This window comes from Amaranthus tricolor, chromosome 4 (genome assembly GCF_026212465.1).
Source record: "Amaranthus tricolor cultivar Red isolate AtriRed21 chromosome 4, ASM2621246v1, whole genome shotgun sequence".
Taxonomy (NCBI): Eukaryota; Viridiplantae; Streptophyta; class Magnoliopsida; order Caryophyllales; family Amaranthaceae; genus Amaranthus; species Amaranthus tricolor.
In genome coordinates this window covers 23,038,866-23,065,998 of record NC_080050.1, presented here as the reverse complement: position 1 = coordinate 23,065,998, position 27,133 = coordinate 23,038,866, and the positions used below count along the sequence as shown (strand labels likewise).

The 27,133-nt window shown below is 33.9% G+C and overlaps 2 protein-coding genes across 2 annotated transcripts; one reads left to right on the top strand and one right to left on the bottom strand.

Annotated features, from left to right (window-relative positions):
• The first annotated feature begins 10,564 nt into the window (after positions 1-10,564).
• On the top strand, positions 10,565-16,980 carry LOC130811539 (protein ACCUMULATION AND REPLICATION OF CHLOROPLASTS 6, chloroplastic). The gene is made up of 7 exons (XM_057677866.1): positions 10,565-10,960; positions 11,481-11,711; positions 12,057-12,281; positions 12,661-12,921; positions 14,303-15,254; positions 16,197-16,333; positions 16,586-16,980. Exons 1-7 carry the CDS (start codon positions 10,637-10,639, stop codon positions 16,874-16,876), a joined length of 2,421 nt encoding a protein of 806 aa, XP_057533849.1. The 5' UTR covers positions 10,565-10,636; the 3' UTR covers positions 16,877-16,980.
• Positions 16,981-18,351: 1,371 nt separating this feature from the next.
• LOC130810855 (kinesin-like protein KIN-7F) lies at positions 18,352-23,753 on the bottom strand. The gene is made up of 12 exons (XM_057676980.1): positions 23,442-23,753; positions 22,785-22,874; positions 22,483-22,583; positions 22,212-22,325; positions 22,042-22,123; positions 21,887-21,954; positions 21,741-21,803; positions 21,526-21,650; positions 21,097-21,433; positions 19,235-20,707; positions 18,783-19,147; positions 18,352-18,676 (listed from the first exon to the last, which is right to left on the bottom strand). Exons 1-12 carry the CDS (start codon positions 23,674-23,676, stop codon positions 18,352-18,354), a joined length of 3,378 nt encoding a protein of 1,125 aa, XP_057532963.1. The 5' UTR covers positions 23,677-23,753.
• Between the last annotated feature and the right edge of the window lie 3,380 nt (positions 23,754-27,133).

Sequence of the window (27,133 nt, the reverse complement as noted above, 5' to 3'; positions counted from 1 at the left end):
GAGACTTGTTCTCTACTTTGAATTGGTCTCCTATAATTTAGGATCTTCCTTAACCCATGATGTTTTAACCTTGCATGTGTACAGCAGTTACATTCCACTCCTACCTTTAACTAACTTTCCATTTTCTTTGGGAGCAAGTATGTTATGGAAGTCATGGGATGAATGCACCTCATGGAGAACGTGGGCTGAGTGCACTGTCTGCTGTTCCCCTTATAAAAGAGGGAAATTACGGTTCAGAAAAAATGTATGGAGAGTGTCCATCAAAAGGGAGAATTAATTGAGAAAAATATTCAAAGTTTTTTTAATGCCAATTAATTCATAATATTTTTCTTGAGCAACAATTTCATTTTGATCTTTATGAGAATTGGCCTTGTAAAGGGTAATTGAGTGTTATCTTGTAATTAGACTTGTGGGAAGTCTAAGGGTAGAAGAAGAGAGAATCGTGAGAAGAGAAAGAGAAGGAGAGAATAGAAGAGAAGAGAATTAGGCCTAAGTAGAGAAGCTTTGAGTAAAGCATTTAGAGAATTGAGAAGCTTCAAGTGAAGCAAACATTGTTTTGTGTAATTGTAACTAATTGCCTAAACATAGTGAGAATTTTGAAATCCCGGGGGGTCGTGGTTTTTCCTTCTTATTAGGCCAAGAAGGTTTCCACGTAAAAATCCTTGTCTCCTTTTATTTTTCTTTTCGTTTTTAAGTTTAAGTTTTTGTTCTATACTTATTATAATTCCGCAAAAATTAGAGGCAAAAATCTTAAATCCACAACACAACAATTCACCCCCCCTCTCTTGTTGCATTCGATCATCTATTAGCATTCCTACACTTCCTATATTCTACCTACTTTTTAACAAAAATCAATAAGATTCCACTGTCAGCTGCAATAATAATTTAGAGTACTATGAGGAGCATACGATAAGATCCAACATATATTGATCCAGATTTATAATATTACATAAACGTAAGATACCATCACATATAAAGCTGCAAATTCACAGAGGTTGTAAATTTAAGCATACACTGCAAAAAAAGGACTCATTTTTGACCACCCAAAACAGTCGGAAATCAATCTGTATAGAGTTATACCAATTGATTTCCGACTATTTTGGGATAGTCGATTCAGAATGGTAAGAATTTCATTTTAGTAGGAAAACAGTTGGAATTTCCGACTAACCATGGTTAGTCGAAATATTAGTTAAAAATTCCGACTATCATGTTTGCCGGAAATTCCAATTATCATATTTGTAAGAAATGAGTAGGAAATTTTCGACTAATTTCCAACTATTTTTTAGTCGGAAAACACTATTTCAGAATTTATCCCTAAATGACAAGAAAAATATTTTTAAAAATTTTCCGACCAAATTCCTACTACATAGTTGGTCAAAAAAAATCACTGAAATAGAAGTGCCACGTCAAAACTACTTGCCGCCCACATGGCATCCACATCATGTCCACATAACACCAACATCACACTTCAACCTGCACAATACCCCCCACACAATTCCTTCGAGAGATTTCGAACCAGTAACCTTTTGTTATTACACCAAGTCTCCAACCACTTTGTCATCTATTAATTAATAGTATTCCAAGCAATGTTATTATATTATGACACAACACCTCTATCACTTAATTTATTATTATTATTATTATTATTATTATTATTCTTATTATTATTATTATTATTATTATTATTATTATTATTGTTATTATTGTTATTATTATTATTATTATTATTATTATTATTATTATTATTATCGCTTTGATGCATTATTAGTCGTATTAGTATATCATTAGTATAATATTAGTTGTAGTATATAATTAGTCATATTAGTGTATTGTTAATAGTATTAGTATGATTAGTCGTCTTAGTATTAGTATTTCTTATTAGTGTAGTATTAGTATTATTATTTGTAACACCTCGAGATTTTCTGACGTCATTAATTAATATTTTAATGACTTCTGGGTATTTTATAATTATATTAAATTAATTTTGAAGTAGTTTTAATAAATTCCTTTTATATACGAATTTAAATATTAACATATATTTATATTAAAAATACAATTACAATTCTATATAAAGGGGTTCGAATCAAAATAATTATTTTTTTTAAAATGTGTGAGCATGCGGAGGTGAGTTCTTAATTGGGCCTCGCAAGAAGATGAATCTAGATAAATAAATATATAAATAAATAGATAAATAATTTAAAAGGATGTGTTAGGGTTGTGAGTACTCCTTCCCTGACTCACCAAAAACGTCACACCTCTTCCTCCTCTCTTCTCTCTCTTCTCCCCTCTCCCTCACTGCTGAGCCACGAAACCACCAATCAGCAGCCCAGCCGCGGTGGCAACCGGTCTCCCACAACACCACCGGTCTTCCCTCTCTCCTCCCTGCTACGCAGCTGCTTCTTCCCCTTTAAACAGCCACGACAGCAGCAGCCTAGGGTGCTGTATTTGCTGCGCGTGCCGCAAGCCACGGTGGCCAGTTTGGGGTTCTCTCTCCTACCGGTTCGGTCCCAAGCCACCACCAGCACAACCTTAACTTACCTTTTTCCCCTTTTTGCTAGTTTTAACATTGTGAGCCATCTCCTCTTTTCTCTAATTTATTTTTTCTAACTTTTAATTGGAGTTTTATTAAGTGTATTGAGTTTGAGGTTGGTTGTGTTAATTTCATTGAATCTTTTTGTGGGTAAGAATTTGATTGATGAATTAAACATGTTTATAACTTAGGATTAAGTGTGATTTGAAATTATGGGTAATGTGTTAGTTTTGTATTAGTATCTATGAATCTTAGTATGGGTACTAATTAAATATGTTATCTATGAACACGAAACGATTAGGGCTTGGATTTAGAGATGAAATTACTAATAATGTGTGTTTTATACTATATTTTAGTGATGATTGATTAAATAACTTTAAAAGTTGTTTTAAGATTTGGTCGATTGGTTATTATTGTGAATAATTAGTAATGGTGATGATGTTAGTCGACTAAAAGTGATTTTGATTGATTAAATTGAGAATAATAGCTACTAATTGTTGTGGTTTGATTGTTGTGAATTACAAATACCCTTATTAGGTTGTTCTTGAAGTTATAGATACTTGATATTAGTAAGCCAAGAGCATAATGTCAACTTATCGTCGATGGTTGCTAAAGTTAATTGTCGTATTGTTTTGACTATAGTTCTTAATAGCTTTGGAGAATGTAACAAATGATATCGCGATACGATAACTTTAAGATTTGCCTTATCGTTATATTAATGTTATATTAAAATTGTAAGATTTAGTTTTGTGATTAGTTATTTTTGGGTAACGCGAGCCGATATGCTCAAAATTAGTTAATGTAAAGAAACGATTCACACATACTTCTACTTTAAATTGATGGAAAGACTTATGTTGTGTTGAGTTAATGATTTTGACTTGTATTGAATGAGTTGTGTACGTGCTAGAGTAATCGGAAACTCATGTTGAATGGGTGATAGCGATTACTTTGGTATTTAGCTTGGTATGACAAAGTAGTTAAGAGAACTTATTAGTTCTACTCATAACTTATATAGGTGCCCATTTTGTAAGAGGAAAGTAGAGCCTTAGTCGGGTGATTTTGTGACTTTTGATCGTGCAGTGACGCTTACAGGTACGTACACGCAGTTGAAACTATGAGATACTAGTGAGTACACTTTACATGAAGAGTTATCGATTATGAAATCCTTGCGCTTGGGTCACTGGGCGCTGGATGGCCGATACTGCCCCTTGACCGAGGTGTTACCATGCGGGCCTTGCAACCTCAATATGGTGGCCTCTTCACTGGTTTAGAACCCCAGTGTGTTAGTTTTTTCCGAAGGTAGGACCCGAGAGGTTCAGCTAGAGGGGGCATGAGCTCGTACTTTGCCATGGGCGCCGGATGGCCGATAACGCCCTTGGCCGTGTCACTATGCCAGGAAGTAGAGAAAGATCCACTGATAGAAAGTTATTCAGTGATAGTAAATTTATTCATTGATCGAAAGTTATTTAATGATAGAAGGTTCATTATTTGATAGAAAGTTTATACATTGATAGAATGTTTACTTTTTGATAGAATATTTACTCATTGATAGAACATGTACTTCTTGATAGAGTAGTTTATGCTAGTGAGAAGTGTGCCTAAGTTAAGTTACTTCAAGGGTATTACAGACTATGATCACACTTACCTTAAGATAGACAAGCTCTATAAGGTCATGTGTTAGATATTCTGTTAATGTCTTGGTCGAGTTGATACTACACGTGTTTTGCAAGAGTTTATGTTTGAAAAGAGGAGCGTGAAGACCTGCATTTTACCCAAGAACACATGGTTCGGGTTGGAAAGCACGTAATGAAATTAAGAGGTATAAGTGGCCGATAAACGGTTACTATGTGTGCTTGCATTTTATGAAATCATCTTATGTTTTTTTATGATATAATGCTATCTAGTAGTTTGGCTCATTATATTTGATGCCAGTTACTGACGTGTACGTGTTTGTGGTTATGTTTGATTGTTGATGACTTTCTATGATTGTCATGCTATGACACATTGGCCTTTGGTCTAATGTCGAGTAGCAGGAGGATCATAGACAAGCGTAGCAGGTACTGGGGCTTCTTTTGCATTGCATTGGGGAGAGTGATGAGGGCGAAGCATAACCTGTGTCATACCGCTATCTTTCGATTTTGTAGCTCTGGTTATCTTTTGTAAACTTTGGTTGTATATGTTTTGTTATGAGGCCTTGTGTCCTCCCTCGTATATTTGTATTTCCGCTGCGTAGTTTATAACTCTGTATGGTTTTAAGGAGTTAAGCCTTTTAAAACGCAAACGTCGACACCGGAACCACGATCCATGCTTGGCATGTTGATTTGAGAAGCCGGCGACGAATCATTCCACCGTGACATAGTTTTGATAGGCCGTTGGTGCCTTTACTTTATTAGCTTCTAAATAACTTTTGTTTTTCTACAAAGGCGCACAGTTTTAAGGCAGATGCTACCGAAATTTCCACTCATTTTTTTAAAGTTAATATTTAACGTTTATCTAAATTCTCTTCCTTTTTCTTTTATGTAACACCCGAATTTCCTCCCGTCCTTTACGGTTTTGGTTTCGTTAAGGGTTCGGAAAATTCTGGAGTGTTAAAGGTGGTTACCAGAGCCAGTGGTCCCTATTTTCAACGCTTTGTGTCCTCAAATTCATTGAGAAATTGCTTGAAGTTAGAAGTTATTCGTGAGAGTTTGGGTAGATATGGGATAGGTGCATATTACATATTCTTATCAAAAGAAATCACTTTTTTAGGTTATCATAATGGTCGAAGAAACCCAAAATTTTAATTAAAACCTAGATGCAATTATCATTAATACAAACCAACATAAGGAATCAAAAATCAAATAAACAAAAAAAATAAAACAAACAAAAAAAAAACAGCTATAGGCATTAGAAGGAAGAGACTGGAGAAATTACAAGTAATTGCGTCATTCAATGTGTGTACATGAATCTCTAAGTAATAATTTACACAATAAACAAACAATTAAATAAAAGAAAATTTGATTCTATAGGTATGAACTTTCTGTCTTTTGTTTTTAAAAATTTTAACTTTAATTTATCCTTTAAAGATTTTAACTTTGAACGAGATTTGCTTTTAAAGATGTTTTTGACTAGTAACCTGCTCAACAGGTCGTCTTCAACCTTTTTAGATTATTTTTTGATTATAAAACACTATTTACAACAAAAAAACAAATCAAAAATTCCCAATTTTATGAATAATTATAGCAGTGACGAATCCAAAAAATAAATAAGTGATGTCACTAATTTAAATAAAAATATAATATTCAACAACAAGTTGGTGTTATTTTATTACTTTGTGTAGTATGTAGTGTATACCCCTCATTTCCATACTTCTTAAAATTCTCATAACCTACTCTACCCTCGTTAATGTCAGAGTAAAATTTTCATACTCACGTCAATTCATCAGACTATGCATTCAAACTTATCCTTATCCAGTACGATTGATTTACCTTAACTCTTCAAAATCATATAAGATGCTTTCGGAAGAACAAACACATAAGAAAATTAGCAAATTTACTAGGACATGGATATCCTATTGATTAAATGTACAAAAAAAAAAAACTTAATCATAATATTTTTTGGAAATTAATGTTATATTGAACAACCAATTAAAGTCCAATTAATTTTTCATATTTGAGATTAGAACTAATTAAAGTCCAACTCATATCTCCTAAATATAAATAAAATCACCCCTATAAGGCTATAGCCCATCTCCCAAACCCTTTCATACTTCCTCCTTTTTAAAATAATTACCTTTTTTACGCGATCTAATACACTAATTTTATTTTTATTATCTATATAGTTATGTATAATAAAAAATTATAAAAATTTAATATTAATAATTTTTGCATCGAGATAAGATCTCACTTGATTATATTTTAACTTATAGATTACAAATTAATCACAAATCAAGGGAGATAAAATAAATAATGCAAGTATTTTCAATGTTGTGAATAAATTGAAAACATCAAGCAACAACTTTACTTTTCTATTATCAATAGCAGTTATAAACAATCTTCAAACAATGCAAATATACAAAATTAGAGTGGTTGAAATTTTTGGGGTCAAAAAATTTATTTTTATGTATATAGATGATATAAATTTGAATTAAATTTATATATAACTTATATTTTTTACTAATTAATATGAGTTTTTAGTGCTTTTTATATAAAATAGTTCAACTATTAACAATAAAAAATAAAAAGTGTATTATATTATTCGTTACGCCTTAAGTTTTTTGGGGCCTTTTATATATTTTGTTCTAGGTCCAAAAATGAACGGGACAGCCCTGTACAAAATTATATAAAGAGGAAGTAGATTACGAAATCAAAGAGAGGAAGAAAGTAACTAATTCCATGTTAAGAAGATTAGAACATCTTTAAAAACAAATCTAGTTAAAACTTAAAACCTTTACAAAGAAAAATCTATTCAAAATCAAAATTTTTTGTTTGTAAGACCTTGAACATTGTAGAGGATTTACCTTCCTCTTACGGCCCGTTTGGTACATGATATTAGAGGGCGGTAATGGTAATAAAATTAAGTAATAAAATAAGGTAATGAAATTACCAAAAAGGGCCATTTTTATTACCATCAAACAACCTGGTATTAGGCTGTACCTAGTATTAGGCTGTAAAGGTAATGAAGTATTACTGTGGTAATAAAATAAGGTAATGTTGTTTCGAGCTAAAGAAAAAAAATAATGAAGAAAAAAAATGTAATGTATGTAATTATCCAAAAAAGTATTATTATTAAAAAAGGAATCATTAGATAGAATAATTTAGATACAATAATGCTTTTAGATACAAATATACAATAATGAAACTAAGAGTCATTACCATTTTTTATTACTAACAACCAAATGCAATCAATGGAATATTATCTTCCATTATCATTTTTTAGTCATGCACACCAAACAAAAGAATCTTCATTACCGATTCTCATATCCATTCCTTCATTACTATTGCCATTACAACATTTCATTCCCATTACTTCATTACCATCAACCAAACGAGCCGTTAGTACTCTCTTTCCTCCTTTAAGTTATCCTCTTGAATGTGTAGAGGAAATAACAATCCTTTTGGCCAAGAGGATTGGTCTTAATCCTCTCCATAAAGAGGATGGAGATGGAAGGAAGAGGATTGAATAGTACACATGTCACAATGTCATTGGTTGTATTTAATTTTGACTTTTGTACAACGGTTTTATTTAAAACGGTTATTAAAAAAACGGTAAAGTAAAATTTCAAAATAATTTTACCAATGGCTCTATTTTTTTTTTCTCTATAAAATGAACCTAACTTTGCCAATATTTCACACAGTTCAATTTTTTGTGTGGGCTGAATTTTTACGACTAGTAATCCGCTAATTAATTAATTATGCAAATTAATTGGCTAAACAATATTTATTTTTCTGTCACACCCGGACGATATGATGATCGTAATTTTACTACACTTTTAGCTACAAGAGAAGAGATTCGTGATAAACATATACATATGTCTTTGAAGAGTGATTTAGTAGAGCATATGTGGGAAAAGTTTGGAAGCTCTTATGCAGACTAATTTTCGAATAGAAAAACGTAGTAGTATTTTTTTATTTTTAAATTTTATGTTTTACGAACATTTAATTAATGTATGTACTTTGTTTCTTTAAGTTATAAAATATGAAATTATGAATATTTTTTTGTGGGTTGCAAGACTAATAATCCGCTAATTAATTAATTATACAAAAATTGAGTAAATAATATTTATCATTCAATAATTACACAAATTACAATAATTAAATTTGGATAGGAAAAAGAATGTGTGGTGGGGTATATGTAAGTAGGAGAGAGAAAGTGAAAAGAGAATGAAAGAGTATACCCTTGGATATTGGACAAATTAAAAGAATAGAATGAGAAAAAAGATGTAAATAGTGAAAAATAATATGGAGAAAAGAGAAAATAATCTATACAATATTAATAATGGTTGGCGTTTATAAATGTTTCAAGTATAAAGATATCTTAGTTTCTTATCGTGTCCGTGTGTTCACAACAACCGAATTCTTCTCTATCGGTATACATAGAGGATGTATAATTCTTGGTATACGTATAATTGTACTAGTATAAGTTACATACTCCTACTTTGGTGTATAGAGGATGTATAATTACTCGTATTTGTATACTAATACTTGTAAAAGGTGTATACTTCTTTTTTTACAAATTTTCTTTTATATTAAATAAATTGAGCACTGAAATTGGAGTTTAGTGTGGTGGAGCAGAGATTTTGGGGAGGGCTTAGCAAAGCTAAGAGCATCTACCATACATCCTTTTAAATATTTATCTTTCTTTCTTCATTTGATATATTATTATCTTTTTTATTCACATCATGTTTTACTATTTTTATCTTTTTTCTCTTTAAATTTTTCCAATATTCAAGTATCCTCTTATATCCTTTTATTTTTTCTCTTTCCTACTTTATATTTACCCCACCATACAAATTTTTAATATTTTCATATTTTTTAATTTATTGTACTAATCTTATAATATTGATTTGGTGATTTTAATTAATCTGTGAGTTCTCAATTATAAAAGATATCAATAACTAATTGATTACTAATTATAAACAATAAATGAAAATTTGACATTATCAATTGGTTATCAATAATAAAGTGTAACGATAATCAATAATAAATTAAGACATTAAAAGATATTATCAAACAAGATATAAAAAATTGACAAAAACATTAAAATTTTAAAACGAAATTAGGAAACATGCCATGAAATTGAATTACGAAGAGATTTCAAAATACGAATTAGTCAGAATACTCGCTTCCGAACTCTTGCCACAAGTGGTCGATCAAATCATTCTTCAAAGAAAAATGTGCTTGTCTATCACAAATCTCTTCTCTTGTAGCTAATCGTGTTGCAAAGTTGTGTTCGTCATGTCGCCCTAGCGTGACAGAAAATGTTATAGCATTACTGCTTGAAGATCCCGGTACATTTTCAGGCTGTTCTTGGGAGAACTCTTGGGTGTCTTTATAATTTGTGTAAGTGTCGCGCTCGTCTTCTATAATCATATTATGGATAATGATACATGCCATCATGATCTTTCATAACATAGTCGCACTCCATGCCAAAGTTGGTTTTCGAATAATTGCAAATCGAGCTTGTAGTACACCAAAGGCACGTTTAACATCCTTTCGTGCACTTTCTTGGTTTTGAGTGAACAATCTTTGTTTATGGGTTTGAGGAGTAGTTGTGCCATCAATAAAGGTTGCCCATTTGGGATAAATACCATCAGTTAGATAATACCTTTATTGTAGGTATTTCTGTTTACATTGAATTGTATTTGTGGAGCTCGACCATTATAAGAATCCTCTTCTCTTGGAAATTGCTCTATTTGTTGAGTTAAATGATTAGAAACGAGGAAGGATGAAGGATATTGATTAAAAGATTGTTGAAACGGAGTAAAAAGTGGGACATTTTGATTTAGAGGGGAGTAACTTTGATTAACTGGTCTCGATTGATGTCCAAACCACTGTAAAAACAACTTGAAATTGAGAATTATTAACGACATTTGGATCAAAAGGGTCAATATTTGAGTTATTTTGAGAGTTTGGCTAACTAAGAAAAATAAAATTTTTAAGATTTGAGTTATTTGGATTCATAATTATTATTATAATAATATAAAAAATTAATATGAGAAAGTAAGCTCTAATATGAGATAATTATACTAATTATATCTAGTGAGAGAAAATGACAAAATTTAATGTGAATGTAAAATATGCAAATTTAAGTTTATTTTATAGAGAAAAAAAATCTGAACTATTGATAATTTTTTTATGATTTGTCAATTTTTTTATATTATCATATGAGTAATTTTTCTAGGTAAAACATAATCAAAAATAAAAAGAAAAATTTTAAAAAAATAAAAATAAAATTCTAATCTTGTGAATGTGTCTTGGAAAATAAAAAAAATTATCTAATTTGTAAAGGACTTGAGCAGAGTGGGTGAAGAATTTAAAAGGTTATAAAAGAAAAAAAAAATGGCCATCGTACATGCTCTAACAACAATACACAACTCACATCTCTTTCCTCCATAGCCAAACAAAAATGGAAGCTCTCACACATTCGAGCTTCAACCTTTGTTACCTTTCTCTTAAACCTCCATTTTCGTCCTTCTCTTTTTCCAAGAAAGATTATTTAAATCGAATCTATATCAGTACCCCAAACGCAGCCACAAATTCTGGTGCATCAACTTCGTTATCGGGCAGCAAATGGGCTGACCGTCTTCTCTCTGACTTTCAATTTCTGCCCACTTCAAATTCTGATGCTTCTACTTCTCCTTCTCCTTCTCCTTCTTCCACATTTACTTCTATTCCTCCTTCTCTCTCTCCTCCTGACCGTCATATCTCTATTCCCCTCAATTTCTATCAGGTATTCTGAATTCTTGATCTTTTCTTAAATTTTAGTATTTTGAAGTTTGAATGTTGATAAATGTGTTTTCCATGCTTTTTTTTATTCTTAATTTTGGTGGGTATATGATATTACAACTTTCCATGGCCTTATTTAGAGTTGAAAATTGAATTACCCTTCTTCTTGATTACTATTTTGAGTTGAATAATTTGATTTCCTACTGAACAATCACCCTACTTTTTTGATATTAGTAATTTTGTGTTGGTAATGTGAATGCCCAACCTTTTAAGCTAGAATTTAGATTGCCAAGGTTTTTTGAGTTGAAAATTAGAGTATGAACTTGATTGAGCTGAATAATGTAATAATGAAACTTTTTTGTGGTTGTTAATGTTAAAATTTTTGAGTTTAGTCGGATTTTTCAGGTGTAGAGTTTGCGTTTTTATTACTCTATCTACACATTTTTGATAGAAATTACCAATACTGTCTATTGAGATGTTCTCAATTTGTGAAAATTTCTTATTCATGACCTCTCTTTATGCAGGTATTAGGGGCTGAAGCCCATTTTCTGGGAGATGGAATAAGGAGAGCTTATGAAGGAAGGGTTTCAAAACCCCCACAATATGGGTTTACGCAAGATGCTCTCATTGCTCGAAGACAAATTCTTCAAGCTGCCTTTGACACTCTTTCTGACCCCAATTCAAGAAGGGACTACAATTTAGGTCTCTCTGATGCATATGAAGAGACTACTTTATTTGAAGTTCCTTTTGACAAGGCATGTTTGTGTCTTTATCTATATTCCGTCATTTTGAACTCTGTTGTTATATGATTGTGGATATTCTTATTCTTGTTTATGTTGACTATTAACTAATGCAGTAGTAGTATCTACTATCTATAATCGGTTATTTCTAGGTTGTTTTAAGAAGTATGGATTATATTTGGTCTTGGTCTATGGTGCTTGAAGATGAAATTTACAACATGTCATTGAAACTTTGCTTGAAGTGTATTGCCATTGTCAACTCATGGGCATTTATCAATAACTTAGTGGTATCATGTTGAAAGAAGGTTTGAGATTACATGTGTGAATATCTAATTTGATTGCTGGGTTTTGGTGCTTTAGGTTCCAGGAGCATTGTGTGTGTTGCAAGAGGCAGGAGAGTTTGAACTGGTCCTTAGAATTGGAGATGCATTGCTGAAAGAGAGACTGTCTAAACCTTTCAAACATGATATTGTATTGGCGATGTCTCTTGCCTTTATTGACCTATCAAGGGATGCTATGTCATTGTCTCCTCCTGATTATATCTATGGTTGTGAAGCCCTAGAACGAGCTCTAAGACTCTTGCAGGTAGGAGACCCTAATGAATCAGTTCGTCATGACGTAAGAGGATAGGTTCTTTATAAAATAGACGCAGTTAGGGTTTTCTATCTAATAGTGAAACTGTTACAATCATATATTTCATAATTATCATTTTTGTAGTAAATACATGATTAGGTGGCATATAGGATTCACTTGGAAAGAAAGCTACTTCATGGAGCATGTGCCTCTTTCATGCTTATTATAAGTTATTTCATGCTTGTTAGTTATATTCCTATATCTTCTTATCACATGAACTTAAGTAATGAACCATTGTGCGCTAGTTTTTAGATTTGATTGAGTTAATTTTGGAAAATGGTGTCTAACATTGGAGGCCCTTCATTGTAAATCTTATGTACTTCTTGTGTAGGAGGAAGGTTCGAGCAGTCTTGCACCAGATTTACAAGCAGAGGTTGATGAGACATTGGAGGAGATTAAACCCCGTTATGTTTTAGAGCTTTTGGCTTTGCCTCTCAGTGATGAATTTCAGAAGAAAAGAGATGAAGGCCTTCATGGTGTGCGCAATATATTATGGTCTGTTGGAGGAGGTGGTGCTGCAGCTATTGCTGGAGGTTTTACCCGTGAGGATTTCATGAATGAGGCCTTTCTGCATATGACAGCTGCTGAGCAGGTTTATTTTGCAGTTGCTTAATTGTCTGTTTAATTACTAATCTTATTTAGAAGGTGCTTTGTATCCCTTAATGCTCTTTTTAAAAGGTTAAGAAAAGATAAAGGGAAGATTAAGGTAGGGAATTTTCCCTCTTTGGTTTTGGTATCTCGTAATTTTCTTGTCATCTTCAGTCTTAGTGGTTTTGCTGAATCCCTCTAAACAAAAATTTTACAAAATCATCATTGCTGAATATTGAAAACAAGTTCCTTGAAAAATAAAAAGCAGATTCCATGTTATGAAGAGGCAGTGACAGATGTCATGTTAAAGAGATGAGACCAAGAGTTCACCTTCTTGATTTTGAGAGGTCCTATTGGTCTTTTAAACTAGTTGTTAGCTCTTGACAGGTCATGTCTGGGTCTGGAAACTATCAGCACAACCTCTTGCCTTTCCCGTAGACTGGAGTGGTTGATTTATTTTTAGTTTTTGCATTCTTGATTGAGATCTAAGGCCTTCTCTTCACATTTATTGTACACGATGTTTCAAATTTAAAAAGATTAAAACAAGTTAGTGTCAGTAAAACTACTTGCACTACCCCAATGCCACTAAGTGGCTTCCACCTAGGCGAGGTTAAGAGGATTGGATGTACGCATCAAAGAAGCTGTGTCCGATTGACCCTTGGCTGAAAAAATCATCTATTCCACAACTTTACATCATAAAGAAAGAATTAACTTGATAATCCATTTTACTATAATCCGTTATGATCCAAATCCAAAGAAATGTGATTATTTGGCTCCATCTGGCACATTAGTTTACTTTCACAAGCTTGGACACCTTTATATCAGTTAGATATTTCAGATCCTGGGAAAAGATTACTGGCCACTCGGGGTTTATGACCATGCTTTCCTGTTTCTCTTTTTCAGTGAGAAGTGAATATTTTGTCAAGAAACTTCTTCCTTTTAATTTTTCCCTTTTGAAGACCTACTAATGGACATTGCCTTCAACTTAATTGATGGAAATTGGATTTGGAGAATAGGGAGTTGTACACACATTGTGCTGTTGTATTTGAAAAAGCATGCCTACGCATGGAAGCCCAAGACATAGCTACCTCCATGCTTCAAAATACCTCTGTAGGTTGTTTTTCTGTGAGGTGATCTAAGATGTGAAGAGGGTATTATGACACACTGACTGCATTTTTTTTGTGTCCGCAGCCTATTTTTACACACAGAAGATTTTTAGGAACCTCACTATTAGGACACATATCCCCTTAATGTGCCTCAAAATTTTCTAAATACGTGCACCCCTATACACTCTCCAATAGGAGTTGGCCTAATATGAAAGGAAGATCAGTTGCTTTCTCTGTTCTCAGTCTGATCCAGATCATTGTTATTGTCTCTTGTGACAGGTTGATCTTTTTACTGCCACACCCAAAAATATTCCAGCTGAAAGCTTTGAAGCTTACGGAGTAGCTCTAGCCCTTGTAGCACAAGCTTTCAATAGCAAGAAGCCTCATCTCATTCAAGATGCTGATGACTTATTTCGACAACTTCAGCAGACCAAATTGGTGCCTATGGGAGATTCCATCTCTTTATACGCTCGAGAAAACCGGGAGAAAGATTTTGCATTGGAGAGGGGTCTTTGTGCATTATTGGTTGGAGATCTGGATCAGTGTCGGACATGGTTAGGTCTTGACGATGAAAATTCGCCCTTCCGAGATCCATCAATTGTGGAATTTGTTCTGGAGAATTCTATAGATGATGAGGATAATGATATTCTCCAAGGACTCTGTAAACTGTTGGAAACCTGGCTCATGGAGGTAGTTTTCTCGAGATTTAGGGAGACACAAGGTGTCCAGTTCAGACTAGGGGATTATTATGATGACCCGATTGTTCTGAGGTATTTAGAACGGCTGGAGGGGGGAAATGGCTCCTCTTTGGCTGCAGCAGCAGCCATTGTGAGAATTGGAGCTGAAGCTACTGCAGTGATCGATAATGTCAAGACTAGTGTCATCCAGGCACTGCAGAAGGTTTTTATTCCTAGCTCAGGAGAAGAGCGCATAACACGGCAAGAAGATATTGCTGTCAATGGCTTTGGAAATGAGGATATTATGACGATGGTTGATCGTGATAGCATGTCAAATTATGTTGATTTAGCCGGTTCAAATTATGCGGAAGAACTTAATGAGCAAGAATTGATTACTGAGAAGATAAAAGATGTAGGTGTGAAAGTTATGTGTGCTGGTGTAGTGATTGGGTTGACAACTTTGGCTGGAATGAAACTTTTGCCCGGTAGGAGCGGATCTTCTGTTCCACACAAGCATGTCAGTCCAGCTTCGGCTTCTGATGTCTCCAATGCGGGTATGAAACAACAAAATATAAAATTTCTTGTAGTTTTATTAAATAAATTCAGTCATAATGAATGGCATTATAACAATATTATTGTTGCATGTTTGTTGATGCACAAAGTGGTAGACTGATAAGTATTGAGAGAAACTTCACAATACTTGGCTTGTTCTGTGATAAGTGTGGAGTTATTTTAACTGCACACAAACAAAATAGTCATTTTTTGTTTGGATGTAGAGAAACTTCATGAGTTATTGATTTTTACTTGTGAGGGGGGTGCATAGGTGTACTTGTACTAGTGTGGATGAACCCTATTGAGTATTGAGAGAGTTGGAGGGACAAATTTTTCTTTGTTTGGTATGAAAGGGGGGGATTTGGAAGGAATGAACTCCTTCAATCTCATTAATAATCAAATTTCTTCAAAAGCGAAAAATTTTGAAAGGAAAATGATCAATTTACCTTCAAAAATTGTGAAAAGACTACCCTACTCATTATAGTTTTCATTTAAAACTCAAGACACAATAGCTCATTCATTGTTCAGTAACTGAAAATTTTCATTGAAAAAGGAGAAGGTTTGGAATTTTCCATATCTGATTTATCTTCTTTCCTTTCTCTTCCCTCCTATTCAAACATGTGGTGACTACCCTCACTATTCCCTCCACCCCCCACCTTTCCGTCACTTCCCGTTCCTTATCCACAATTCCAAACACTGTAAATGTGTTTTTTTTCCTCTATATGGTTGGCATTGATCTTCACACCCTGCACTCGACAGTTTGGCAGTTTATGTTGAACCCAAGTGCAGCCAAGTTGTGAATCTCAATTGCTGAGCTCCTTTTGTGCCAGATCTCTCCGAGTTGAGCCCTTAAATTTGCTACCTGCTGTACTCAATTATAGCCCAATGTCATGAAGAGTAGAATGTATGCATGGGCTCTCATCAAAAATTATAAAATGTTGCAGGTTTTCCTGCAAATGAAGATCATGAGAAGGAAATACCAAAAATGGATGCTAAACTTGCTGAAGTTATGGTTAAAACTTGGCAGAACATAAAATCGCAGGCCTTGGGACCAAGTCATAGTCTGGAGAAATTATCAGAGGTTTGTCAAAACCTTTCAATTTATCGTGTTTCTAACCGCAAGTTTTGGAAAATTTAAGTATAGCACAGAGATTGTAGAGGATTAATCACCCTGAATTTTTCTTTAACCTCTAAATGTTTTCGGATTTATTCTGAAAAGGGAATGCTATAAATGGTTTATATACAGAGAACATATGTATTAAAGTTCTATATGCTGTAATAAATTAGCATCGGGTGTGTATTGTGATTACTAACACAAAGAAAAAACTACCAGGTGTTGGACGGCAACATGCTTAAGATTTGGACAGATCGTGCAAAAGAAGTTGCAGGGCGAGGTTGGTATTGGGAATACACCCTAAAGAATGTGATTATCGAAAGTGTGACAGTATCCCTGGACGGTAAACGTGCTACAGTCGAAGCAACTCTTACAGAATCAGCAAACTTAACTGATACTGTGCAACCTGAGCACAACGATTCTTACAGCAGAACCTATACTACGAGATATGAGATGTCTTTTCTAAAGTCAGGCTGGAAAATCACTGAAGGTGCTGTCCTCCAATCTTAATTACAGTTAATCTGTAAATATTTCCCTTTATATCTAGTATAACATATTAAATGGAGTCTTTTTTGTATGATTATTAGAAGTGTATGCTAAACAAGCTTGAACCACTTTTAATTTCAATAGTAAATATATTTTCTGATATGATCATGCCATGTAGTGTAATCTAAACTCCTGACCTTTGCAAATTTCAACAATTTGAATGAAAGTTTGTGATGCATTCCCAGATAGACCATTCTTTTGTAGAGATAGCATCTTTTATCAACATGGGTGATCAGATATACTTTTATACTTGTATATTATAATCTATTACATTGGACATATAAGTTGAGGGTGGCAAGTTTTTAAAGTGCCCAATTTAATGCAAAATCTGCCCTGCTACCCGTAAATATTTTAAGATCCGCTTCTAATCTACCCTGCTGCCCGACCATCTACGTCATTGTTACTGAACGGGAACAGGAATAAGAAATGGAAACTAGATTGATTGGAGAACGATTGGGTACGATATACATTATGTATAAAATATATATTTGAAAACAAAATTAAATTATTTTGATTTCTTTGCTTTAAGAAATTGTTTCAAATGGAATGATTTTGGTTTTGAGGTTTTGTCTCTTTTTTTTTTCATCTTAATTTAATTTGTAAATGAACGCCAAAATACATTTTAAAATAGGCCTTCTACACCGAGACATCAACTTGAGCGATTTGGTGCGCATTTTGTGGTGATTGGGACATACGTTTTCGGATCGCAGATTGTGGTTATGTTCCACGCTCCATGTAACTATAGTGTACGTGTTATCAAGAAGTGTGCAAATTACACGGTATGAATTTAAGAAATAGTGCATGTGACCTATCTTTTTCGGGAGATTTAGCGTCTCTTGAGGGGTATAGACTAATCAAATCAGCATACTCAATCCGGAGTAGTCGTGCACACAAAGCAGAAAGCCATAGGATATTCAAGGGTCAAAAAACTTACAGCCCGTTTGGTATGTGGTATTAAACGGTGGTAATGAGAATGAAAACTAGTGTAATTTTGATTGAAAAATCTCTTGGTACCTTGATGGTCATGCTTCTCCAACATCAATCATCTCATTTTCTTTATAAATTTCATTCCAATGCATTATCATTGGGAGAGGGGGTAAGTAATGGAAATTTATAAAAGAAAAAAAACATTTTTGTGATCAAAGTTTTATTACCATGAGAATGGCATGTAACTTGTAACTTTTAATGAAAATTTACACTATAAATCATTCTCATTACCACCATTTAGTACCACTAACCAAACAGACCGTTAGATAAGTAGAATAATAAAGAAGTTAGTAGTTAGGTAGTATTGACACAAAATAATTAGACAATCATATTTCAGTGTTTCCTTCACTTAGATTAGGCATTCACTTGCATAAATACCAAAGTTTTTGTAAGAAAACAGAAAAGAGTATAAGAGATATAGCCTTTAGCACTATAATTTTAAGCCAAAAGCTTTAGAAAGCTATAGACATGTTTGATTTCCAGCTATAAGATCTTCGACTAAACGATTTAGGAAAAACACTTGGACCAACGAACATCTCCTTGGGAACTTGACCTTCATCTACAAAACCAACAAGCTTAGCAACAAGGTCTGCACTTTCTCGGATGTGTTGCATGTCTTTCGTGTCTGTCCAAAGGAGTCGAACTAATTGCAGTCTTCTCTGCTTGCTGTTTATTGCTATTCCCCACTTTTTAAACATCCCCTCTCTTTCCTGTTCGGGGATCTTCTTGTACATTTGCTTCACTAGCATCCCTCGTTCTTGATTCAATGCCCTTATGCTGTGTTATCACAATATAGTAGCTCAAAACATTAGTTTCTCATCTTTTTTCGGCTTATATTTTGGTAAACATTTCTAGAAAATGGTTTAATGTTTATAGATTATACCTTGAAGATGGGGTAAAAACTTGACCATCCATGACAATCTTGAGACCTTGATCAAATCTGTTTTTGATGAAAGACAGCCTGCGTAGCTCGACCTCTATGTAGATCTTGTCAGACGGATCGCCTTTAAACAGTAAGTAGAAATAGGTTCGGTGAATTAATGGTATAAGGCATTCATGCCAGAGTTCAATTATCTTGATGCTCTGACTCTCGAATTCGTCATACCAATTTAACGGGGATTGCACACCGGTTATTGTTCCCTCGGACATGCAATCTCTCACCCGCATCATATGTGAACCAACATCTTGTGCATCTCCACTTGACTCGCTTTCCTTCGATTCATTCTCCTCATCGACTGTGCCACTGTCCTGCAAAAACAAATTCACTTTTGGTGAGAAGATTAAGAAAAGAATCGTTCTTCCTGCAATATTACAAAGGTAGAAGAAATTACTGACCATTTCATAGCCTGTTTGCTTGTTGGATTCATATTTGATATCTCGATTTGATCCTAGAATAGAATTGTAAAAGCTAGAACCATAACTAGCATCTGAATTCTTAACATCCTTGATCATCTCATGCAGTATTGCAGTCCTGATGGATGTCATAGGAACGCCAATTTTCGATTGCTTTCCCGTGTTAAAAGACCCATGATGATCCAAAATCCGAGGCAAGCCCTTAGGCCTTTCTGAGCTAATCTCTCTGTCGAATCCGTTAAATGACAGATCTCGGGAATGGAGCACTGACCTGTCATAAGTGATATCTGAAGTGGGAGTTGACGTTAGAATTGCCTTGCAACTCCTGCTTCTGCTGAAGCTTGATGCTCTGTTACTCGACATCTCTGAGTCAGTAGAACACGGGGAGTGGAACCCTGAGGGATTCCGGTTAACAAGCATGTCAATAGTCCTTTGCAATTCCTTGATTCTTTGCACCAATGTGTCATGGTCCGCAATATCACATTCATGGGTCTTCGTCTCTTCCTTCTTTTCTCCGCTAATTCTATCGCTTTCTTTTTCCGTTTGTTTCTCTTCTATACTATTGGTTTCTTGTGTTGATACAACATGCTCTTTTTTAGGTTTATCTTTTTCACTTTCACTTTCCTTTTCCGTTTGCTTCTCATCTATACTATTGATTTTTTCAGTTGATACAGCACGCTCTCTTTTAAGTTTATCTTTTTCACTTTCACTTTCCTTTTCCGTTTGCTTCTCATCTATATTATTGATTTCTTCAGTTGATACAGCACGCTCTCTTTTAGGTTTATCTTTTTCACTTTCACTTTCCTTTTTCTCTTCCTTTTCCTTTTCCCGTTGAATCTCTTTCTCCCGAGAGAAAAATTTAGTAGCATTTGGTGTATCACTTTTGTTGATACACTTTTCTTCAACTTCAACCCAACGGACTTGCTTGCAAGTTTCTTCGCTCTTTTCGTCGATTTTCCTTCTGATATTGTTGGCAGTGTTGGCCATTTTCTCCGAACCAAGTGATGCATCATCAATTGTAAAATCCGGTGTAGTACCCCCCAGTCCTTTCGAAAACGAGTCATTTTGAAATAGGTTTTGATCAATATCTTCGAGAAGATCTGATCGTTGAGAGCTAAGGTCAAAAGTACCCTGATCGTCAAGATACTGAAAGGATTCTGATGTTGCAAGGTCAGCATCCAAGCGCTGGTAATCTGATGTTGCCAAGTCAGCATCCATGCGCTGGTAATCTGACGTTGCCAGGTCAGCCTCCAAGCGTTGGTAATCTGATGTGTCAGATGTTTCTGATGGATCATCGAGCCACGATATTTTATCCTGCGATTCTGATTTTAGGTGGCTGAACTCATTCACTCGTGGCTCAAATACCTGCTCTTTCCTTGTTGATTGTAGCAGCTCTTCTACCTTCGATTGTGCGAGATCACGCTGTCGACTTAGTTCTTTTATTTCTTTGTCCATCTGTATCATCAATTTAACACGTTTAAGGCAAAGTATGTTAAGGAACCAACTCGACCAAAAGCTTAAGCTGATGGTTGAAGTCCCATGATATGTTATATATATACTCTAACACGCCCCCTCATATGAGAGCACTTTCAGCTAAAAGTGTGGATGTAGCACAGGTCTTCCTCATACCTGACGCTAAATATTCCACTTTGAATGAGGGGTGCTTGGGATTTGAACCCGTAACCTCTTGTCACATTAGCCCTGATATCATGTCAAGAAACCAACTCAACCAAAAGCTTTAGCCGATGGTTGAAGGCTAGGATATATTATATACTCTAACAAAGTACCTATATATGAAAGTATATTCGATGAACATTAGCAAAAAAAGACTTAGAGGCTAGTACCTTTTCGATTTGGAGTTCTTTTTCTCTAAGAGCAGCTGCAACATCACCTTTAGAAGGAATCGACGAAAAATTCTGCAAATCGCTCTCTAATTTCGCCAATTCTTTCCTTAGTTGCTTCACTAACGCTTTATCGGACATCACCACATTCACCTTTGCATTAGTAGAAACTTCTTTTGCACAGCTTGCAAATAAGAGGGTGTTTCTGGATTGTTCTAGATGACTATGAGCAGGGCTCATTGTACATATAATGGCCGTCCTTGCATTTCCTCCGAGAGAGTTTTGAAGTATACGCGTTAGCTTGGAGTCTCGATAAGGTATGTGCCCATTCCTTCCTTTGCTGCATCCGAATCACATTATTGCTTTTAACTTTCACATTTACGAAAATACATATTAACTTATTATCTAACACTCAATGGAGGTCGTTCAAACCTTAACGTGCGTATCACTTTTCCGAGAGTTAGCAAGCTCCGGTTAATGTGCGAACCTTCTTTCAATCTTGCACCAGTTGCTAACGTCTGAGACGTACGTTCACTTCCTGCAAGGTCCACAAAGTTCTATATGCCAAAGATTTTCGAGTTAATTACTATCTTTTCAAATCAATTACTTAGATATAGAAGAAAGGTTTACTCGAGACTTATGCATACCACATTTGCTGAAAGCATGCTCGAATTCCCACCACCGAACTTACGAGCAGAGCTTTCAATCGTCTACAATAGTTCAAATAATAAAACTCACACCACAGACCATCTATTCGTTTCTACTATATTTACGAGTAAAGCGAAGTGCTTACTAGTCTGAGAATTTGATGAGATCTCGAGCTTGTCTCGTTGAGAGAAGTCTCGCCTGTCTGCCTTTGAGCTGCAGATTATGAAAAATCCGGCATTCTGACGTTAACGACGTAATAATGATAAATATTGTAAGGCTGCTTTAAACACTAGTTTTTACCTTCACAAACAGCAATAAGCTCAAGAAGATGGCTCTTATCTTTGAGTGTTTCCTCAGTTAGTTTCTCAACAACTGTTCCTCTCTATTAAACCAAAACAAAACATTTTTTGTTTTATCATTATTTAGAACGAGTTCGTTTACTTAAAACATAAATCTCGCTTATAACAAACCTCGGGATCATCTAGAAGTCGAAGAGGGGTAGTCTCTTCGACGAGAAGGTCCCTAACGTGTTCATTATAGATTTCAATTGCCGAAAACTTCAAGACAAATTCACGATCCATATGCTGTTACATTGCAAAGAAAATCACGGTTTGTTCCTTTAGTTAGCAACATCGAGAGTTGATAGTGTTTACTACTCATTCCGTTCCAGTTATAAGTGCCATACAAGAACTTGCAACTGAGACGAATGGAGTAGTTCGTAAAAAGTTTGAAATTAGGAACCTGCTCGATGTAATCGTATATGTCAGCTACAGCATGTTGAGTGATTCCGCACATAGTGAACGTCTTTCCACTGCTTGTTTGCCCATATGCAAAAATGCTTGCTACATTATATGATTATCACAAGTTACATAGTCATCAACCTAATATCGTGTACAAGTCAGGGTTCGGGGAGGAAGGTAGCACAGAGACCATACCTCCACCCCCTCCAAAGAGAGGGCTAAGAGGAATGCGCACACTCAATCTATCCCCAAATCTTTCTTACATCAACATGTATATTATATTAGAATTCAAAAGATCCTCACAATTTATGCCATTAAGGACAGAAAGTGCTATTTCTTTGGCAGATTCCTCATAAACCTTTCTTGTAGAATCATCATTTCCAAATACCCTGTCTGTCACTCACACAACACAAAAACCATTGTGAAAATTTTAACACAATTTATTATATAAGATCGTCTTATTTTCAGACGCGACCCATATATGAACTAAATAACGCAACTTATACTTCATTAGTAAGAATGTCATATTCTTGTTCGTTACTTTGAAGCTGTTTTGATATCTCACAAAGGTAGCTTAAATTTTAATATAAAAATATAACTCAAATCATATGAATGGAAAAATAAACTAAACAAAATACATGAAGATACATCAACAATCAACATCAATAATAACTGAGCTTTCTTGCCTAATTTGAAAAATAGAAAACATGAAAAATAAAACTTATAAAATCCAAATAAAGTCATGCATATAACAAGCTCCTATCAAAAGGGAAGAACTTGATTTTATTTATTTATTTATTTCTTCTAATTCGGTTATAAGACTAGAAAATCCAAATAGTCAAAAGAAAAAGAAAATAATCCTTCAGGCGAGAATCAAATTTTGTCAAAAGGCTTAAAAAAAAGGCGTTTGACTACTAGACTAATTCATAATTTTTCATCTATTTGAGGCAAATTGCTTACCAAAAGTATAGGCATTAGGATACACGGATCGTTCGGCAAGGCAATTCTTGAACAAAATGGTGGTGTGATTGATGGTTTCCCAATCAGAAAAGTCATTGCTTTGAATTTCTTTGTCATTAAGAGGCCTCAATCTAACTGATACAAGTATCTTTTCTTCTCGACCATCGGATCCGGATCCGGATCCAGATCCATTCCATGTCTGCAGGTCTTGATCCACACCTTCAACTGATGCCATTTTTCTTCCTTCAATTTCTTAACTAACATTCAATTATACCCATTTCCTCTTCTTGACAATGTAGACCTGTTTCTGCTTCTTTGGTGTTTGATAATTTAGGAAAATTCTGCAAAAACCCAAAATTAATAAATTCTAAGACAAAGATTATTTGATTTTTTTTTTGAATCAAATACATCAAAAATTGACCTTCTCATAAAAAACTAAATGATTATTATGGGAATCTAATACCATCTTACAACTATCTTGATGTGCATAAAATACAAACAATCCTCGAAGACTTTGATCACATTTTTACGAGTGAGATATATCTGATATGATGGTGATGATGATTGGTAGGAAAAACATAAACATATCAAATAATATTTGGGAAAATTTTTTTTATAGGGAACATACAAATATAATGTATAATTTGAACTTTTTAAGTTGACAATTTCTATTCAAAAACTAACCAATGTAATTTTTATTGGATGAATTAATGTAGAATACAATATTTGAAACATTCAATAGTTAACCAAAAAATGGGGATCAAGTTTCATTTATTAGATTATACCTCAAAAAAATCTTCAAGGTAATTATATTAATTTTTTTTATAAATGTAATGGGAATTTGATAAAACCTCAAATAATTAATAAAATTACAACAAAAATGGGGTTAAATGAATTTTCCCAGCAAATGTGGTTATTTTGGTGGGAAAGGATGAGAAGGAAATGCGAAAAGGTCGGAAAAGAAGAGTTTACACAGTTGTCTTTTTATTTATTTATTTATTTATTTATTTATTTATTTATTTATTTATTTATTTATTTATCTCTTTCATTTGTATTTTTCAATGACAACATTTTGTTAACAGTATAACGGTCACTCGTTTCTTTTTGGGGAACTAATTGGGTTTGGGTTGGACAACTCGGGTTTAGTTCAGGTTGCAACTAATGAACTAATTATACAATACATTCTTAAATGAGACGGTCCTACGTGATACTATTTTTATTGGACTGCCCAATATACATTTTGCCTTAAAATGATTACTTATAACGTTAAAGTGATCACTTATAACGTTAAAGTGATCATTTATAATTTTAATATAATTACTAATTATTTTTATAGTCTTAGATATATTACTTATAACCTTAAAACAATTACTTATGATCTTAAAGTAATCAATTAAAAAAATGGACTCGTCTCATGCTGAGACGGTCTCATTCATACAAGACGAACTAATTATACAACAGAAATTATGATTTAAGAATTAAGACGGTAGAGCAACACTTTTAAGTGTCCTGAGCAAAAATAATATAGATAAATTTAAGTCTTTTTTTGAATATATGTAGGTTTAATTTTTAAGTGGCAATAATAAGAAATTATTTTATTTATTGAAATAAAATACTGATTTGTTAATTAAACTAATCATAGAAGAAAATATAATAATAGCATTACTTTTTTGATAGAATTGCAGTACTTATTAACCTAAATCGAATAACAATCAATTTATAAAAAATAAATAAATCAAATAATAACTACTGGCCAAAAACAAATTAAAAATCAGTAATTATCAAATAAATAGTCATCATCAAGCTAATAAACCGTCATTAATTATAAAAAAGTAGTGACAAAGATGATATAAAAAATTTACATGTATTGCTAAAAACATTATAATTTTAAATATTTAATTGAAAATCATGTATACTGATTCTTTTGGGCCCTTAGAATAATGAGGCCTTGAGTCGCCGCTCATGCGATAGAGCCAGCTTTGTAGACGGTCTTATTGAGGAACAATCTTAAATTAGGTTAAATAGTCCAACTAAACTAAATAAAAACATGAATCTTCATAATTAAAACACTCAATTTTAGTTGTTTGATATTAAAATGTCATTTTGAATCTTAGAACTAACATTCTGAATATTAAAATACTCATTTTATAAATCTCTTTAATTGTGAGACAGTTTCATATAAGATTTCCTTCACCATGAAACAATATCACTTACTCAAAAAAATTCTTTTACAATGAGAAACTATACAAGCCGCTCAATAAATATTAAATAATAAAAACAATAAAAGATAGAATACAACTAATTGTTTTCATGCAAAAATAAAAAGGAAAAGAAGTGAGTTGGAAATCATTGCTCTAAGATGTGACCACCATGTCAACTATCGAAGCAGAGAGCATAGCTATTACCGAATTATTCAAAGAGGAAAAATGGCTTAATGGTCTTGTTGGTGAGATGTGTCCCATGATGAACTTGGTGCATATATATTGTGATAATGAAAGTGCCATTCACTTGGCAGGAAATCAAAACACCTTTCACCGGAGAACCAAGCACATCGACATCAAGTTCAACTTCGTTTGAAATGAAGTAGAGGACATGAGATTGGGCTTAGTGAAGATAAGTACAAATGATGATCTCACCGGCATAATGACAAAGCCTTTGCTCACCAACAAGTTCACTTTATGTGTGGATATGGTTGGATTGGCCCCTTGCTTGATGTGTAGCCCCTTGGGGGCATTTTTGTGATGTGTAAGTTGTTTGATTGTTTAGTAGTGTGTTGGATGGAGTGTCTAGAAGGATGTGTGTCTTGGATGAACTCAAGTCAAGGTGGAGATCGTTGAAGTTGCTGTGGCTTGAGTGCACCATGATGAATGCTAATTTATGTATGTTGTGCATGAGTGCAATTGGAGATGTGTGGGTAATGAAATGATGCAAAGTAAAGGCAAAATATTCACCCCCGTGTGTAGTGCTCGAACAAGGCAGATGGAAGAAGGAGGAGTGCATCGTTCGAGGCAACAACTGTGTGAAGATCAGAAGGTTACTGATCTCATCGCTCGAACGAGCATGCATTCCTCTCGAAGAGAAACTTCCCGCCAAGTAGCCTGTTTCATTTTGTCGCGTGTTGGCTGTGGATTTTTTTTATTATAGGCTTTTGCCCAATCATTAGCATAACAATTCTAGTATATATACACGTCTCTACACTCATACCCATGTAGAGTCTTAACCCTAGAGCAAACGTATAACCTCTCTTTTTCTCTTGTCTTCTTCTTTAAGTGTAATCTCTAGTCCATTGTAAGAGTTCTTGAAGAACTCTATTATTATTCTCTATAATACAATCAAGTTTAACCACCGTCGACGACGTAGCCCACATTGGATAATCCTCGTAAATCTCTTGTATCTTTGTTTATTGCTTTATTTTCTTTTGTTTTCATCCTAGTTTATAGTTGCAAGTTGTTTCATCATAACACTACCATTGTTATTGATTGTTGTAGGGACAAAGTTTGAATCTTTATATCCTATAATGCTTGTTAACGACCTGAGGAAAAATTAACAAGACAAGAAATCAATGGAAGAAGGCTTATGATCGAATATTGAAACTAACAAGCAAACATTGATAAATTAAACAATTCAACAATGCGATAAATATATGCATGAGGTGTGTCAAACTATAGACGAATCATAAATAAACTTTTTAG